Raw genomic sequence first — 18,662 nt, 5'->3', positions numbered from 1 at the left:
AAAACATTGGTACTGAAAACATTAATGGAAATGAGTTCTTCCAACATGTATAAAAGTCATGAAAGCAGCTGAGTAACGGACTGTGCACCAAAAAAATAAATTTTCAGGCTATGATGTGAATGGTATTTATCTGGAATTGAGGATCAGTGGCAGGCTGAAATAACTACCATGACAGCCCCATCCACCGATCTCCTCTGACTTAGTAAAATAAACAGAAAGTGACTAGACCAAGTTTCAGGAGTTACTTTGAACTTTCTGTGCTTTGTAGTAAATCTCTTATTGTGAGCAGAAGACACTCAAGTTAAAAACAGTCCAATCTAATGAGACAAATTAAAGGAGCTGCGGAAGCTGAGCACCTCTGAAAGCCAAGCCCTTCGTCAACATATACACAGTATAACATACCTCACTAAGTCAGGAGACCGAATAATTCCTTCTACAATGTTATCACGAATCTGCTGGCGATCATTTTCATGAATGTTGAATGGAAATACTGCTTCTCCTGGTGGTGGTTCCCGATCCGGCCAGTACTGTGTCACCATGTTCTTCAGGTAAATGGCAGCTAAGTTACAGAAAAAAATTTTAACATAGCAGTATGGAAAGGATTACTTAAATTCAGTTCTGTAACAAAGTCTCTACCATTTAATGTGGATTACAACTGGAAGTGGCACAAAGTGATGCTGAACAACAAAACAGGGCAGAAGGCTAAGAACTCCTGAATATCTGTCCTTTAGCAAATATTAGAGAGACAAGATAGGTGAAATAATATCTTTTATCGGACCAATATCCGCTGGTGACAGAGAGAAGCTTTCAAGCAACACAGAGCTCTTAGTATCTTTCCCAGATCTGAAGAAGAGTGTCACAGCTAAATACAAAATCAAATAGATAATTTAGCATAAGTTGTTGTGGGAGATCTTAGTCAACGAACCCAAGCTTTTCATCACTAGAAACATCAGGGTCAAATGTGTGGTCCTATACAGAATATGGGATTATTTCAGCCAGCCTTTACTGGATAGTATTCTTTATTACAACCGGCTTTGCAAAACTGTCACAACAATTTACCAGCCTAGGCACAAAAACTACTCGTCTGTCATTTGTCATAGTTATAATGAATGGAAATTACAACATTTCACTCAACTTTAAAACAACCTACTCACCCTCAGTAAGTATAGTTTTGCAGGGCTGACTTAAAACAAAGCATAACTATATGCATGGCCAGTACGTTCTACTTGGGGGAACTGCCTGGTATCGAACTGGCATAGAGCATACCTTTTATTCCAGCAAAAAGGTCCACTATAACGTCCCCAAGGCTTATCTCATCATTAAAATTCTCTGTAATTCCACAGAGATGTTCCCTATCATCTTTAATGAAAGGTCATTAAAAAGTGGTATCTGGTAATCCTTAGCTGAAAATATCACTTACTCCTAAAGAACGCCTGTAACTATTCTTTCAGATATAATATTAGCAGAAAGTTCTTAATAAACCTTTAGAATACTAATCCTTTCACTATTTTCCTTTTAGTTAATTCCCGATTGGGATTTTAAAGCATATTAAAGCATGAATCAGGCACATTTGAGTGGAATATTTTTCTCAGTTTTGACAGATTGAAGAGTATTAACCAAATTCTGTAGTTTGCATGCGAAGCATGTTAAAAGGGTCAAGCGGATGTCAGAAATTAAAAAACTTGTTTTTCAGACAGACCAGAGTATTCAGACAAAAAATGGACCAGAATGACCAATACAATAGCTTAATACACTGAGGTCACACCAGGACATGTGATTTCTACATGGATTGTGATTTTGAATAAATTCTTGCTCTCACAGCAACTGTAGCATTCTGTTGATTTAGCAATTTGATATAAATTCACTATCTTTCCATTCCCCACTCCTTCCCTCCAAAAAATACTGAAATATGCTTCACACACACATTTGTTTTGTTCTGACAAATTAAAATAAGAGTCTACTTTATTAAAATGACCATATGAATGAAGTGACAGCTGAATGAAGTGCCTCTCTTTATGCCAACATGGTCCTAACAATGCCATTCACAGTTGGATCATCAACGATAATATACAGGCCAAATAAAATGAACAGCATACATCAGTATGCCCCAATGCATCCAAGGGATTAACTGGTCTTTTTAACTCCGCGCCCTCAAAAATTCAACCCTCCCCCACCTTGTATGGAAAATTCTATTTCATATGCTAGAAAGAGAACTGTGAGTGAAAAATGCCCATCAAACTCTTCTTGGAAAAGTGGAATACTCACTGTTCTAATTAAAGGTTCACATTTAGCCACTTATTGTACAGGATTAATCAACATGTTTTATAAACAAAACAATTTAGGTCCTGATCCTGCAAAAAGTTACACACGTGCTTAATATTAACTATACCACACACCCGGTATCACATGCATATAAGGAATCTCTTCAAGAGATATACCCATAACTTATCTAAGGAAACTTTCTTAAGGTCAGTTTTTGGGAGAAGGGCCTGTTAGTATCTAGCATTGACTCTGGCCATGTTAATAAGGACTTCTATTTTTCTAAACTAAGGACTCAAAACAGTGACAGACCCATTCAGATAAGATCCCCGATCTCCATATACCCTCTTCATGTGGGCTCCATCTCTCCTCATAAGAAAAAATCTGAGCTCCTCATGCCCTCCTGTATATCCAAATTTTGCCCAGAAGGGCAGAGCAATCAAACTAATCTAAGAGAGATCACTACAAACACAAGAAAATAAGGGAAAAGATTTGGTGTGCCATAACCAGATTTCACCCTACATCGGAAAGTGAATCACCAAGTCATTCTGGCTCCTTCACTGACCTATATTAATTCAAAGGCCAAAATAGAGTCAATTTTAATGACATGACAATAGCTCACCACTTTGTTTTAATATCTTATTGACTTTTTACAATAGGAAGAAAATGAAACAAGGAGTTAGCTCACCTGCTTGACGTACTGGAAATTCAACTTGATCCGAAACTATGATTTGTAGTAGACTTGGAGCAAAATTTATGATCTTGTACGACTGAAATTTATACAAAACAACCCATAGTTAAAGTTGTGTTTTTTAAAAAATTTAACATATTGCATTGCCAAATGAGTAAGAAAATTAGGATGACCATTTTCGAGAGAGAGTTACTACAGTGTTCTGAGACTTTCCACGGGAAGTTTGAATGGAAGTTTACTTCTGTCGAATTCACCCCCTCCAGCACCATAAATAATTATTTATAAAACTGAGCACATATAGGCAAGGAAGTGGCATTAGTGATGTGACAAAGGAACTTTCTTGGAGATTCTGAGATATTAAATACTTAGACAAAACTGATTACAAATAATAGAAAGTGCCTGAATTATTTAAAAAAAAAAAATACTCTAAAAGAGAAATGCATATTGATTTGCTTCACAGATACACAGCACTTCTGTGAGAAATACTTCAGAGTTTAATGGAAATGCTACCCCACTTCCTTTTAAATCAGTAAATCGTTTACATTACATTAAAGTATATTTGGCAAATGCTTTTGTTATATGCAGTATAACTGTTGGATTAAATTTATAGTAACATAAGAGAAAAAAGTTAAAAATCTGGAAAACCTACTGGACTACCCATACATAATTAAAATCAACTGCTGACAGATTAGATTTCAAAGCCACAAGTTTTCATGTATTTTCTGAGAACTTTTCACACACTCCATTTTCAGAACATCTGAAGAACTTCTAAATGGAAACACTGCTTTTAGGGAACTTCTGAGCAAAGCATGCCAGATTAAAAGGTGAAAATATGACAGTATACTGCCAGGGCCGGTGCAACCATTTAGACAAACTAGACGGTTGCCTAGGGCGCTGAGATTTGGGGGTGCCACAAAGCTCCCCCAAATTTTTTTAAATGGTTGAGCAGCCCTGCTGCTAGGACAGAGAGGGAGTTTGAGCTGCCGGTGGCAGCCGGCAGCCCAGGCCCCCATCGTGCGCCGCGCGCGGCAGCCGGCAGCGCGCGGGCGCCCCCGGGCGTCAGGCCTGCCGCGCCGCGCAGCCGGAGCCAGGGGCCCCCCGGGCAGGGGGCCGCGCCGCGGCAGCCGGCAGCCAGGGCGCCCCCCGGGGCAGGGCCGCCGCCGCCGCGGCAGCCGGCGCCCAGGGGGCCCCCCCGGGCAGGGCGCGCCGCCACCGGCAGCCGCAGCCAGGGCGCCCCCACGGAGGCAGCCCGCGCGCCGCGCAGCCGCAGCCCAGGGCGCCCCGTCAGGGTCAGGGAAGCCCGCCGCGGGCAGCCCAGGAGCCCGCCTGGACAGGCGCCGCTGCCGGCAGCGACAGCGGCAGGTGTCGTCCCTGGAGAGGCGCAGCCACGGCAGCCGGCAGCTCAGGAGCCCCCTGGGTCAGGGCGCCACTGGAGGGGGTAGCAGGCAGCTCCCGTAGAGCTGCCGCAGTGGTGCCTGCGGGCGGACGGTCAGTGGACCGCCTGCAGGCACCACTGCGGCAGCTCCACCAGAGCCGCGGGACCAGCGCGCGGGGCGGCGAAACTGCCGTCCACCTAGGGTGCTCAAAACCCTAGTGCCGGTCCTGTATACTGCCACAATTCAATCGGCATCCTTCTGCATGAGGAATAGGGAACTCTGCACGGTTCACTGACTTTTCAGCCTCAGTAACATCTGTAGTTATTAGTCAGTTATGATCTCTTTTCTCTCAGCTCCAGACAATAGATGTTTCAAAGACAGCTTTTTCCCCCCAATGTCTGCATGACAGCAGCTCTCTTTATGTCATCTCCTCTGGAAGGGCTTCACCAATACTCTTCAGATAACTTACATTTGGCAGCTCTAGTGGTTTTGAGGGTTTTCCTAGATGAAAGGGAAGAACTTTAACTAAAAATTGAACATAACTACACTACATCATTTCTTGGACTACACCTCATTTAACTGCTCAGAAATACAAGATTAGGTCTCTTTCTCATGGCCCGGATGCCTTGATCTAGCATTTCCATAATGAGATGATAATAATTTCCATAACAAAATGAGTCCACACCGGCGCTTGTGTTGGTGTAACTTATATTCTCGTTCACAACATAAGTTACGCTGATATAAGCTGTAGTGTCAACATAGCCTGACATGATGCCACAGCAGTAACAGCTAGCAACACAACAAATATGCAAGAGCTTCTAGAGACTGATACAGCCTCAAGGAATTTAGATCATTGGTCTTGGATACACGCCATCATGCACAAACTGGCAGGTCACTTTTGCCAACTCTGAGCAGAAAGATCAGAGTCTATTTGTTTCCCACCAGGTTTTTCAGCAAACCAGGTAAGGATTTCCATCTTGACACTATACCCTGGGAGCGCTGGTTATAAGAAGGCTCAGAAAAGCCCTCAAACACACAAAATTTCAAAGAAGGAAGAAGTTACTCACCTTGTACAGTAACGATGGGTTCTTCTTTGAGTAATTTCCCTATGGGTGCTCCCCTGTAGACGTATCTGTGTCCCTGTGCTGCTGAATGGAGAATGTTTGTAGCAGCGTCCACTCAGTCCACGCATGTGTTTCCTCTTCCGTCCCCCATCATCTGCTATGAGGCTAACCAACAGTGTGCATGTAAACCCTCCTCAGTTTCTTCTTTGCCACAGAGTTTATGATGAGAACTCCAAAGAAGAGGGTATGTCATGGATCACCCATAGGGATACTCACCTTGTGCAGTAATGATGTGTAACAACTTCTTCTTGGAGTAGCGTCCCTATGTGTGCTCCACTGTATGCGACTCCCGAGAAGTATCCCCCCACTGGAGGTTGGGGCTCCTGTGTCGAGTTTGTTATGGATGAGTTTACCATGGCACCGAATCTGGTGTTTGCAGCAGAGTCCCCCAGGATGACCTAGTGTTCTGCAAAGTATGTGCAGATGCCCAGGTAGCTGCTCTGCAGATTTCTGATACAGGGATACCCTTGGAGAATGCAACGGATGAGGAAACCGATCTCATAGAATGTGTGCAGATTGTAGATACGGGTGCTAAGTTGCCAATCTGATAGAGTTTGATACAGTTTGAGACCCATTTAGAGAGTATTTGAGCTGAAATCACTGTACCTCTAAACCTGTCCGCAACGGCAAGGAAGAGTCTTGGAGATTTTCTAAAAATTCTTGTCCTGTCCAAATAAAAGGCCATGGCTCTCCTAATGTCGAGTGTATGAAGGATGGCTTCCCTATTGTCCTGATAAAGCTTGGGATAAAATATTGGAAAGTGAATGAGTTGATTCATGTGAAATGCAGAAATCAGTTTGGGATGAACTTTGGATGTGGTCTAAGTGGAATTTTGTCACGAAAGAACACCATCAGATAGCATCACTGATAGTGCGTCTCCCCTATCCTCTTGCCAAGGTAATGGCGATCAGGAAAGGGGAGTTAAAGAACAAGTGGTCATAAGTTCAAAGAGTGGTCTAGTCAGTCCTTTTAATACTACACTGAGGTCCCATTCTGGGGTAGGAAGCTTGGGTTGGGGAAAGAGTTTCGCTATGTCTTTGAGAAACCTCTTCATAGTCAGGTGGGGAAAACCTGAGTACTCCTTCCACCTTTTGGTGGAAGGTTGCTATTGCTGCTAAGTATACTTTTAACAAGCTAATGAAAGTCGCCATTATTCGAGATCCAACAAACAGTCTTGGACAGTGGTCTCAACCAGGAGTATGCATACCCATGGGGGTATGCAACCGTCTTCTAGGGGGTACATCAACTCATCCAGATATTTGCCTACTTTTACAACAGGCTACATAAGACGCACTAGCAAAGTCAGTACAAACTAAAATTTTATACAATGGCTTGTTATACTGCTCTATATACTATACACTAAATGTAAGTACAATATTTATATTCCAATTGATTTATGTTATAATTATATGGTAAAAATGAGAAAGTAAGCAATTTTTCAGCAATAGTGATCTGTGACATTTTTGTATTTTTATGCCTGATTTTGTAAGCAAGTAGTTTTTAAGTGAGGTGAAACTTGGGGGTACGCAAGATAAATCAGACTTCAGAAAGGAGTACAGTAGTCTGGAAAAGTTGAGAGCCTCTGGACTATGGGTAGAGTGGTATCTGGTGTGACCCTTTTGGACTGGCAGCAGATCCAGAACCTGGACCACTTCTGTAGGTAAGTGTAATGGATAGCCACTTTAATAACACTTCTTGTACCTCTTCAGAACATGATGTTTCTAAATGCTGGAACCATGAAGGAGCCAGGCTTTGACCTGTAGTATCCGTAGGCTGGTGATTAAGAGTGCATCTCTGACTCTGCAAGAGGTGGTAAGGAGTGATTGGAAGAGTCATCGGTAGATGCAGTGCCAGTTGTGACAGGTAAGAGTACCACGTCTATCTTGGTCAGGTGGGAGCGATCAATATTATGTTTGCTTTTTCTCTTTTTACTTTCAACCAGGACTTGCAGCAATAGAGGGAGTGGGGGAAAAGGCACAAAGGAGGCCCTTCTCACATGAGAGGAGGAGAGAGTCCCCCATGGAGTGCTGGCTGATGCCCGTTCTGGAGCGGTACCATGGGTGTTTCTTGTTCTGAGAAGTAGCAAAGAAGTCTACTATCTGTGTCCCCCACCACTGGAATATATTGCAGAGTACCACTGAGTATCTCCCACTCATGATTGTGGGGGGATTTGTGGCTGAGACTGTTCACTGTCATATTGTGTATGCCTAGTAAGTAAGCCACTGATATTGTAACATTGTGGGAAATGCGCCAGTTCCAAAGCTTTAGTGCTTCTGTTATAAACAGATAGTTAAGGGTTATTGCCTCTTTTACCTGTAAAGGGTTAAGAAGTTCACCTAGCCAAGCTGACATCTGACCAGAGGAACCAATGGTGGGACAAGATGTTTTAAAAGGAAGGAGGAAAGATCCCTTTGTCTTAGTCAGTTTCAGTTTTGGCTGGAGTGGAAAAGATCACGGAACCAGCCTCTTATCAGAGTAGTGAGCATTAGAAAAGAAAAACAGGTTTATGTTTATTTTCTTTTGTGACTTTGTCTTTTTGCATTAGAGGGATAATCAGATTGAGGATTCTTTTGTATACTAAGTTTTTGCCCAGGGGAACATCCTCTGTGTTTTGAATCTGTTGTCTGTGAGAGTAGCTGGTATGCTAATCTCTCCCAGAGGTTTTCTGGTTTTTACACCTCTCTTTTCTTTAATTAAAAACCTTTTTTTAAAGAACCTGATTGATTTTTCCTTGTTTTTAGATCCAAGGGGATTGGATCTGGACTCACCAGGGATTGGTGGGGGGGAAAGGGAGAGAATGAGTAATTCTTCTTTGTTTTAAGATACAAGGGGTTTGGATCGGTGTTCACCAGGGAACGGATGGAGGAGTCTCTCAAGGCTACCCAAAGAGGGAAAGATTGGGGGGGGGGGGAAGACCGCGTTTCCCAAATGACTCATAAACAGCTGTTCTAATTGGGTGGTGGCAGCAACCAGATCTAAGCTGGTAATTAAGTTTAGGGGTGCTAATGCAGGTCCCCACATCTATACCCTAAAGTTCAGAGTGGGGGTGAAACCTATGACAGCTTCCATACAAAGAGGGGTGATCTCACACCTCCTTGTCGGTTTATGTAATACATGCAGGTTATATTATACATCATGATCTTTGTGTGTGTGCCTCTGATCATCGGCAGGAAGTGAATATATGTTCCTGACCACTCCAAGTTCAACTAAACTGATATGAAGACAAGTCTCAAATGAAGACCATTTGCCCTGTACTGTGAGACCACTGAGATGTGTGCTCCATCTTATGAGGGATGCATAGGTAGTGAGTAGTAGTAATGGGGGAGGTTGAGCAAACGAGATTCCCATGCAGGTGTTTGCCGGGTCTTTTCACCTATTCAGGGATTGTTTGATTTTGGTGGGCATCAATAGAAGTTTGTCTAGGCTGTCCTTGTTCAGTCTGTAAACCTAACTGAACCATGATTGGAGGCATCTCATGCAGAGCCTTGCATGAAGTATCAGCGATGTGCCCCCGGTCATGTGTCCCAGAAACTAAAGGCAATGTCTGGCCAATATCTGAGGGCTGGATGCATTGTGTCTACAACTGTGAAGAGACTGAAGAATCTGTGATGTGGGAGGAGTGCTCTTGCTTGGACTGAGTTGAGGTCCACTCTTATGAATTCTAGTTTCTGTACTGTATCAGAGGGGTAGCCGTGTTAGTCTGGATCTGTAAAAGCAGCAAAGAATCCTGTGGCACCTTATAGACTAACAGACGTTTTGGAGCATGAGCTTTCGTGGGTGAATATCCACTTCGACAGATGCATACAACATGCATCTGTCGAAGTGGATATTCACCCACGAAAGCTCATGCTCCAAAACGTCTGTTAGTCTATAAGGTGCCACAGGATTCTTTGCTGCAGTTTCTGTACTGGAATTAATGTTAATTTTTGTGCATTGATTTGCAGGCCCAGGTTCTTGAATAGATCGAAGGTAGTCTGGGTAACGCGCTGGGCTTCGGTGAAGGAACACGCCCTGAGGAGGCGATCATCCAGGTAAGGGTAAATCCATAATGCACTGGGAGACTAAGTGGGCTGCAACTACCAAGATGACTTTGGAGAATACTCTGGAGACCTCTAAGATGCCAAAAGGGAGTATTCTATACTGGTAGTGGTCTTGACCAAATGTGAATCTGAGGTATCGTATGTGATTCAGTATGATCAAAATGTGAAAGAAAGAATCTTCAAGGTGAAGGGTTGAGAACCAGTCTCCCTTTTCTAATGCTGGGATAATCATTGCCAACGCGACCATCCTGAACTTCTGAGCCTTGACAAATTTGTTTAGCACTCTGAGGTCTAGTATGGGTCTCCAACCTCCCTTTTTCTTGGATATCAAGAAGTAGCAAGAGTAAAAGCCTTTGCCTCTTAGATGTATCGGCACTGGCTCTACAGCTGCTACGCTGAGGAGATGGTCAATCTCGTCTCATAGCAGGCTCTTATGAGAAGGGTCCCTGAAGATGGACGGGGATAGATGTTGGCAGGGGAGGAGTTGTGAAGTGGATTGAGTAACCATCTCAAATAATCTCCAAAACCCATTTGTTGGAGGTTATCCTTTCCCAGGAGCTGCGGAACGGGGTGAGACGGCATCCATAGGGATGAGGGAAGCTTTCCAGTGTTGGATAGCATTGAGAATGGTCTGCAGGCACCTTGACTAACCCATCAAAACTGCCATTTTAAGGTGGATGGCTGTGAAGGAGGTTGAGTCTGATGGTTTCCATTTGGGGAACTTGGACTTCTTTCTCTGGGGTTCATAAAATCTCTGGGATGAATACTGTGACAAATTGAGTCTCAATGAAGACTGGGGGCTATCTTTTCTCTTCTGCCCAGGTGTGTAGATTCTGAGAGATCGAAGAGTAGCCCTGTAATCTTTTAAAGCAGTGGTCCTTAAAACTTTTTTTTCCCCGCAGACCACTTGAAAATTGCTGAGGGTCTCGGCAGACCACTTAATTATTTTTCTATATGTTGTTTGTACTGTTAGATAACTATTGTAAAGGGCTTTGGATAAAATCGCTATATAAAAAAATTAATAAACATTTTTTGTTATAAAAATATGAGTTGTGTGCTTTTATTTGTAGATCAGTAGTCTTACCTTTCTAATTTGATGGCTGTACCCACTCTCTCCCTTCCTTGGCAGCCCCCGAGCTCGGGCTAGGGAGGAAGTAGGAGGGGTTTCTCTCCGCTGCCACAGAGCTGAGGCTGGGAAGGAGGGCCGTCTCTCCCCAGCAGCTGCAGCCCAGGAGCTAGGGAAAGTTGCCTCTATCTCTGGCTGCCGCAGCCCTGCGCATCCCAAATTCTTCTCATCCCATTGCCCCCTCCCACCTACCCCTTATTCCCCAAAGCCAACACCTCACCTTACACATGGTCTTCTCCGGGGTCCAGGCACCTAATTAGTAGAGCTTCACTCGTGCTGCTCCACTAATTAGGTGGGTGGCCATTCATTCTCTTGTGTGTGACCACCCAGGCATGTACCTTAGAGGGAATTATCCGCGGACCATCTGAATGGAGCTTGTGTACCACTGGTGGTCCGCGGACCACAGTGTGAGAACCACTGTTTTAAAGTATGGAGAAAAGCATCCATTTTCTCAATGAACAGTTTTGTACCTTCAAATGGAAGGCTCTCCACAGTTGTTTGCACCTCTTTAGGGAACTTGGATAAGTGCAGCAGAGGCTCGTCTCATCACGACGGCAGTAGAGATGGAGTGTGCTACTGTGTCAACTGCACTGAGTGCACATTGGAGTGATGTCTTTACTTTAAATTGCTCTTTGTGTGAATCTGGGAGCTGCTCAATAAAGGAAATGAATTTTGAGTAGTTTAAGTAATTGTATTTTGCCATTAAGGCTTGCTAGTTCACAATATGGAACTGAAGACAGGCTAATGAATATATTTTTCTCCCAGAAAGATCTAGATGCTTCCAGTCCTGGTCGTAGGGTGTGGATGTGAGATGGGGTTGGCAGCCTCTTGAATTCACTGCATCCACAATGATCAAACTGGGAGGTGGGTAGGAGAAGAGAAATTTCATCTTTTGCTGGCATGTAATACTTTTTGTTGGCCAGCTTGCATGTTGGTGGGACAGACACTGGAGTCTGCAGTATGAGTTTGGCAGGGTCCAAGAGGGCCTCATTAATAGGGAGGGCCACTCTGGATGAGGTAGAAGAAGGTAAAATGTCCACTACTTTGTGGTGTGACTCAGATATCTCCTGTAGTGCTGTCTGCAGTGCCTCTGACACCCGCTGGGCCAGCTCCTGAAACAGCTTAAAGTCATCTGCCAACAATGGTGGCAGGGGCATCCCTGCCTCATATGGTGATGATGATGAGAAATTAGTCTGGGGGACAGCTTTCTCGTTGACTTCTGTCTCTTGTTCTTCTCTTAATTGTTCAGGGGGCTAGGATGCCCTCGATGCAGCAATTGAAGGAGGATGTCTCCTTGGCTCTTGATGGGCCAAACTAGTGCCATAGGAAGCACAATGTCTGTGTGCCTACCAACGACCCCATGAGGGCCACTGGGGAGGGGCGGTAGTTGGTACAATGGCTGCCCATATCAAGGAGACTAGGGATCAGAGGGATGGTATGCATGAGGTCCATACTGGAATTGGGCACTTTAGGGTGGGTGAGAGGAGCAGCAGGAGAACACATTTTCTTTCTCACTATTAGACTCAGTGGATGAAAAAGGTGGAGTATGGCATGATGTTTCCAGTGAATCTGGAGCTTTGGGTGGACTCGGTACTGAGGCCCCAGTACTAAATACAGGTGAATCCAGTGCATCACACATGAAAAGTCTGTTGCGTATCAGAAGTCTGGCAGTGCTAAAGGTGTTAGTACCGGTGGCGGTTGGTGGTGCCGAGATATCTGCACTGAAGGAATTGGTGACGTGAACCTTATAGTATGGTCCGCTGGTGCCTAGCATGCTGAAGATGGTACTGATGTTGCTGTCCAAACCATAGGAACCCAGGCAGCTTTTCTGGATTTTTCCCGCCCAATCAGTACTGATGATTCCTTGCCTGTGCCCTGTGGTCCTTATGCAGCCCAACATGCTCTGTTGGAGCGGTGCAGTGCGAGCCTTGGGTACTGGACTTAGAGAGCTTCAGTGCCGTCAGTACTGATGACACTGAGAAAGCCAAAAATCATTTTCAGCTAGGTTGGGGCTTGCTGTGGAGACTCATGGCCCTTTTCTTAGAGGCCTTGCGTGAGTGGCTTGTGGGTGTCTTCTTGGGCTCACCTCCTTTAGAAGTAGAGGGTTGCAGTGAGGCTTCCCATTGTCCAAGTCTTGACACAGTTCAGAGAGCGGCTGAAGGGCCACCTCTATTAAGAGAGTCTTGCAGCTCAGTTCTCTAACCTTTCTGGATCTGGCCTTCAGTTGTTGGCACAAACCAAACTTCTGTGGTATGCGGTTCTCTCTCCAGGCAGTGGACACACTGAGTCCGTCAGTCACCAGAATAAATTCCTTGCAACTAAGACACTTCCTGAAGCCCTGTGAATCAGGCATACCCTGTCCAGAGGGGTCCCCAGATCCTGGGGAGAGGAAGGAGAAGGTCAAAGAAAAATAATGTCCAAAATAAAGTAGGAAAGCTCCAAAAAAAGGTAGCTAAAATTAACAATTCTGAAGAAGTTAATGATCCGCTAACGGACAGCTAAATCTCCATCTTTATCCAGGGGCGGTTGAGAAGAAACTGAGGAGGGTTTGCCTGCACAGTTTCAGTTAGCCTCCTGGCAGAGCATGGGGGCGGGGGGCAATGCAAGCGCAGGCTGAATGGAGACTGCTACGGAAATTCCCTGATCAGAGGTGCAGGGGTGCAGACACACCTACAATGGAGCTCCCATAAGGAATCTACTCAAAGAAGGATTTTTTTTTGAGAATTAGGGATGGGGGGTATCAAAACTGAGGCTTATATAAAAAAAGAGATAGTTACACCATGAATGAGTCACTGCCTAAACTCCAAAACAAATACAATTTGGATCACACATGATACACTGGGCTGGATTCAAAGCAATGGAGAGAAATCATCAGCTCTCTGTCCAGCCTCACAATTCTTCACCAACTAAAGGTGAATCAAGATTCCTTCTGTAGGTTCAATTAATAGTTCTGTCACTGCAACACCTTTGCCAAATCGCTTAACTTCCTGGCTCTCGGTTTACTCATCTGAGAAACTAGTTTGATTCTAATCTGCTTTGTGCTTGGAGGCTTAATCTTTGTAAAGCAATTTGGGATCTCAAATGAAAATGGATGTATCAGTGCAAAGTATTCTCTTCATCAGTTCCCTCTCTACAGATATAAAAATTCAGTAAGCCGCAGAAGAAACAATGCAATCTATTTACAAGTTATAATACACATTTATCTGTTATGTTTTGAAAAATAAATTTGTGCAAGTAAGATGGTTGTAGTGAAATTGTAACATATTGGGTCCCAAACTCCATCTTTCTATCTCTAGACCTAGGGCCTGGAGTCTCTGGGAAGGCAGCATATTCTTCCCTGGAAGTCAGGAATGCCAAGCATAAATCTCCACAAATTGCCTCTGGCTAATTGAAGTAGGTTGGTGATAAGGCGCAAGATAAATGCTTCAGGATCTCCTCACCAGAGAAAGGCTTTCCGGAGGTGGAAGAGGAAGTAAGAAGGGATACCAGAGGATTAACAGAATGTTCTTAAAGGAAAAAACACTGGTTAAAAAACTGTGTGTGTGGACTATTAGTTTTATTTACATTTCTTTTTTAATTAAATATATTACACTCATAAAAGGTTGCTAGTTTCATCAAAAGTGATGTAGGCCTGGTCGACAAAAAGGTCTTGGGATGCATCAAGCGAAGTATTTCCAGTAAAGATAAGAAGATGTTAGTACCATTATACAAGGCACTGGTGAGACCTCATCTGGAATACTGTGTGCAATTCTGTCTCCCATGTTTAGGAAGGATGAATTCAAACTGGAACAGGTTCAGAGAAGGGCTACTAGGATGATCCGAGGAATGGAAAACCTGTCATATGAAAGGAGACTCAAAGAGCTTGGCTTGTTTAGCCTAACCAAAAGAAGGCTGAGGGGAGATATGATTGCTCTCTATAGAATATAATCAGCAGAATAATCCAGGGAGGGAGAGGAATATTAACTCAGTACCAAAAGGTGCACACGAACAAAGTGAATAAACTGCTACAGAAGTGTAGTATGAAATTAGATAGGTTTCCAACCATCAGAGATGAAGTTCTGAACAGCCTTCCAAAGACGAACAGTGGGCAAGAACGAGCATGACCTGGTTCAAGGACTAAGCTTGAATACGGAGGGATGTATATGATAGCCTAAACAATTCTGGCAACAATGAGTCTTGACGACTAGCATAAATATGGCCCAATGGCTTTGATGGAGTTAGATGGGAGTGATCTTGAAGTACTACATGAGAATCTTCCGGAGTGTACTGCTGTGAGTCTGCTCACATGTCAGGTTTAGCTGGTTCCATAGTTGGGGTTAGGAATTTTCCTCCTACAGATTTGGGCAAAAGCCCGGGGGGTGGTGTCAGAGCTCACACTTCAACTTGAACCTTACGTTCATTAACCTAGAAAGCTAGCAGGAACCCCTAAGGCCTTAATTATCCAGCTAGATTCGGATAAGGCCCACCGAACCAGGGACAGCCTGGTACAACTGCAGCCCGAAAGGCCAACAAACTCTCTGTGGAGCCTTACCCAAAGACTCAGGATGCCCGAGTCTAAACAGAGTCTACAACAAAGGGAAATAAACCAAATGTCTCCACTCCTCCCACGCCAGAATTTCCTTCTCGGGCTAACCGAGAGTTACGATTGCAACTTCTTGTACATCACAAGACCAAGAAGCATGTCTCCTATCTATTACCACATAAGAGACAAAACCCAAAGACAGACATAGGAAACAAAAAATTCTCGCCTCTTCCCCCTTAGCTCTCCCCCGGGACACAGGAAAGAGTAAATCACAAGAGCCAGTTTTTCCCTCCTCTCTTTCCTTCCCACCTAATGCCTGGTGGTCACTAGAGAGGAAAAATCAGACGAGTCAAAAGCAATCAGCTTAATACAAAAAAGAAAGAGAAGAATAGAATAACATCTTAATATAAGGGTAAGATGACGAGGGTTTTCAACTTATAGAAAATCTCAATATAACAAATAAACAAGGGAAAACGTCTACCCATACCCTAGTCCCCAAACAAACAATTAGAAGTACTTATAGGCCAAGTACAGCATAAAACCCACGCAGACCAGATTACACTGAATTGCAAATACAGTAAATAACAATTTAAATAGACAGAACTTTTCTAACTGTACTTACAAGCTGGAAACAAAAATAGAAGACGAATAGACCCTCTCGAATAGCTGAGAGATGCCGACATCGAGAACAACAAAGATCCCAAGACCAATAACTCCAATAAACCCCCACAAATTCCCTCCCTTAAGCTTTGAAAAATCCGGTTTCCTGATTGGTCCTCTTGTCAGGTGTTTGGTTCCCTTTGTTAACCCTTTACAGGTAAAAGAAACATTAACCCTTAGCTATCTATTTATGACAGGGGGTTACACCTTCCTCTGCGGCGTGGAGCATGGGTCACTTGCTGGAACATTCTCTGCACCTTGAAGTCTTTAAACCGTGATTTGAGGACTTCAATGGCTCAGACACAGGTTTGATACAGGAGTGAGTATGTGAGGTTCTGTGGCCTGCATTGTGCAGGAAGTCAGACTAGATGATCATAATGGTCCCTTCCGACCTTAAAGTCTATGAGTCTAACAGGAAACCTTCAAAAATATTACACATTTCTCTTAATTCCAGGAATCATTTTTTAAACCAGATTAAAAAATCCTGTCATCTTTCCTTAAAAAATACATGCTTTTAAAAACATTGTTAAGTACCCCTGCAACCTTGAAAGTGAACCAGAATCCCAAATAACAACTATATTGCTAGTAATCTGCAGTCATCACATCTTTCATCTGATAATCCCACAATCTTTAAAAAACTTTCTTTAAGCTTTATAACACCCATGTGCAACAAATCAATTACACAGTCAGGAACAGGATCCAAAACTGCTGTACGTTTTGCTTAGAGCAAAAGAATGAGTTTGTTATTGTAGTTTTGCTCTCATATGTTGTTTTTAATTAAGGTAAAACAAGCACTGATGCATTTGTTTTTGTGTTTTTTAAATAGAGATGGACTTTGTAAAATAAAGAAGGCAGCCACATTTTGATATAACCACCCCATACAGCATTTCAAATGCCCATTATCAATCAACAGTGAACAGAACTTGCCACCACTAAAAGTGAGAGTGTTAGATATAACTAATTAGGAGTGGTTTTAAATTGCAAGTGTGGAAAGTTAGAATAAGGACAAATTTCTAAACTGAACCTGAATCCTGCGAAGCCTTATTAATCATTTCAGTTAACATAGTGAAGACCCAGAAAGGTGAGTGTCTTCAAAATAAATTCAAAACTGAAGTTATTCTTCTATATTCCATCAAAATACCTATGATAGGAGAATGTTAAGATTGTATGACAAACCAAAACTCAAGAAGTGTCAAAATTATGATTGCAGGCATAAACTTAACTGTATATCCTTGTGCCATTACAGTACAGTCTAACTACATGACCACCTGATATAATGTGATATCAGAGAAAGAGTATCACAGTTTTTCCAGAACCTTATATACACAAACACTGCATAATCTATGTGTCTAATGCATATATCAGGAATCCATGAGAGTCAATGTACAAAATTCATAGTGAATGATGTGTGGCACACGAGCACTGCAACCTGCACATACAATGTACTGAAGTATTGTATATTATATATGTATTACTTGAAAAACTAGTACATAATCATGTATTTCAAGTCTAATGCACACGTACAAGACCACCAGATTAAGAATTCAGTGCAACCTTTACTTTGACAGTTCCTGACTCATATCTTTAAGCACACAAACTTAGTTAAGAAAGTGAAGGCACTGATCCTATAACTGGTGCCAGATGGGCAGACCTCTATAACCACACAGGTTCCCAGTGAAGTCAGTGGAACTCCACAGCGGCACAGAAGTCTGTTCATCCATAGCCAGTTGCAGTATCCATAGCCAGTTGCAGCCAGTAGCTTTCAAACACTGCAGGGGAATATTTTTTTCACAACAAACTGTCTCATTCGATTTCCCTGTTAATTGTGGCAACGCTTCTATTGCACTTCAGGTTTATACCATTTTAAATTTCCGCTGACAATCCCTTTAAGCATTGTTTCCATTTAGGAGCTGCCTGTAGTTAGAGTCCACTGGTGCCTAGGACCAAGCTGGCTCTTCCCTTATCACCACTCCACAGAGACTACAAAACCAGCTGTCAGATGCTGAAAGTGACAGATTCCCCCATCCGCACAGGAAGGATGAACAGGCTCAACAGACAGCTCAGGTGAAAGGGGAGGGGTAATTAGGGTGCTCTCTAGGTTCCCCTCGCTGCTCTCCACCCCGCCTTCACACCCAGCAGAGATGAGCACCATAAGCACCATTATCCCTGGGGCTGGGGTCCAGCGAAGGGTTGAGAGCAGCGCCTGGAGGCCCAGCGCCCGCAGGCCGCCTGACGCGCAGCAGCTGGTGGCCGGGGCAGCCATGAAACAGAAGCTCCCGGGCAGGATGCTTCGGGGATGTCCAAGCTCCCTCGGGGGGTTTCTTGACCCCTCTGCCGCCCCCGTTTCACCGTAGCACGAGCGAAGGGGGCTCTCAGGGCACAGGGGGAATCCGTCTGCCCTTGGCCAAGCCGGGGAAGAGCCACAGGGCGGCCCCCAAGGGCCGGGAGACCCCCCCACACCCACGCTGTGCTGGAAGGGCGAGCAGCCTCGCCCCAGAGACGAGGAGCCCCCGGCCCGGGCGGGGAAGAGGGACAAGGGACAGGCAGGGCAGCGCGGAGACGCCCCCAGCCGCCGGGAGGGGAATTACTGGGTCTCCCCCCGCGCCCCGGGCCGGGGCCCCGTCTCCGCGGGCGAAGGGGCAGGGCCTGGTCCCGGCCCCCTCACCTGATTGAGCTCGTTCTCTGCCGCGATGCGCAGCTTGGGGTCGATGGTGCCCTTGAGGGCCTGGATGATCCTGTTGGGATCCATGTCGCCCCCCGCGCCGGGAGGCAGCGCTTCGCCGCCCCCAGCCCTCAATCACCAGCCTGCTCCGCTCCCCGCGGCCATTCACACCGGTGCGCGCGACAGCCAGGCGTCGGGAAAC

General features: G+C 44.4%; 1 protein-coding gene across 1 annotated transcript in view; it reads right to left on the bottom strand.

Moving 5' to 3' along the window:
* The window catches only part of IPO8 (importin 8), an 80,766-nt gene extending 62,104 nt beyond the window's left edge, over positions 1-18,662 (bottom strand). The window contains exons 1-3 of the mRNA XM_075069164.1: positions 18,464-18,662; positions 2,948-3,029; positions 403-559 (exon numbers count right to left, since the gene is read on the bottom strand). Coding sequence (XP_074925265.1) covers positions 403-559; positions 2,948-3,029; positions 18,464-18,547 — 323 coding nt within the window. The 5' untranslated portion in view covers positions 18,548-18,662. The remainder of the gene's footprint in view (positions 1-402; positions 560-2,947; positions 3,030-18,463) is intronic.

Source organism: Chelonoidis abingdonii, chromosome 1 (assembly GCF_003597395.2).
Source record: "Chelonoidis abingdonii isolate Lonesome George chromosome 1, CheloAbing_2.0, whole genome shotgun sequence".
Lineage (NCBI taxonomy): Eukaryota > Metazoa > Chordata > Testudines > Testudinidae > Chelonoidis > Chelonoidis abingdonii.
This window is presented reverse-complemented; position numbering and strand designations above follow the sequence as displayed.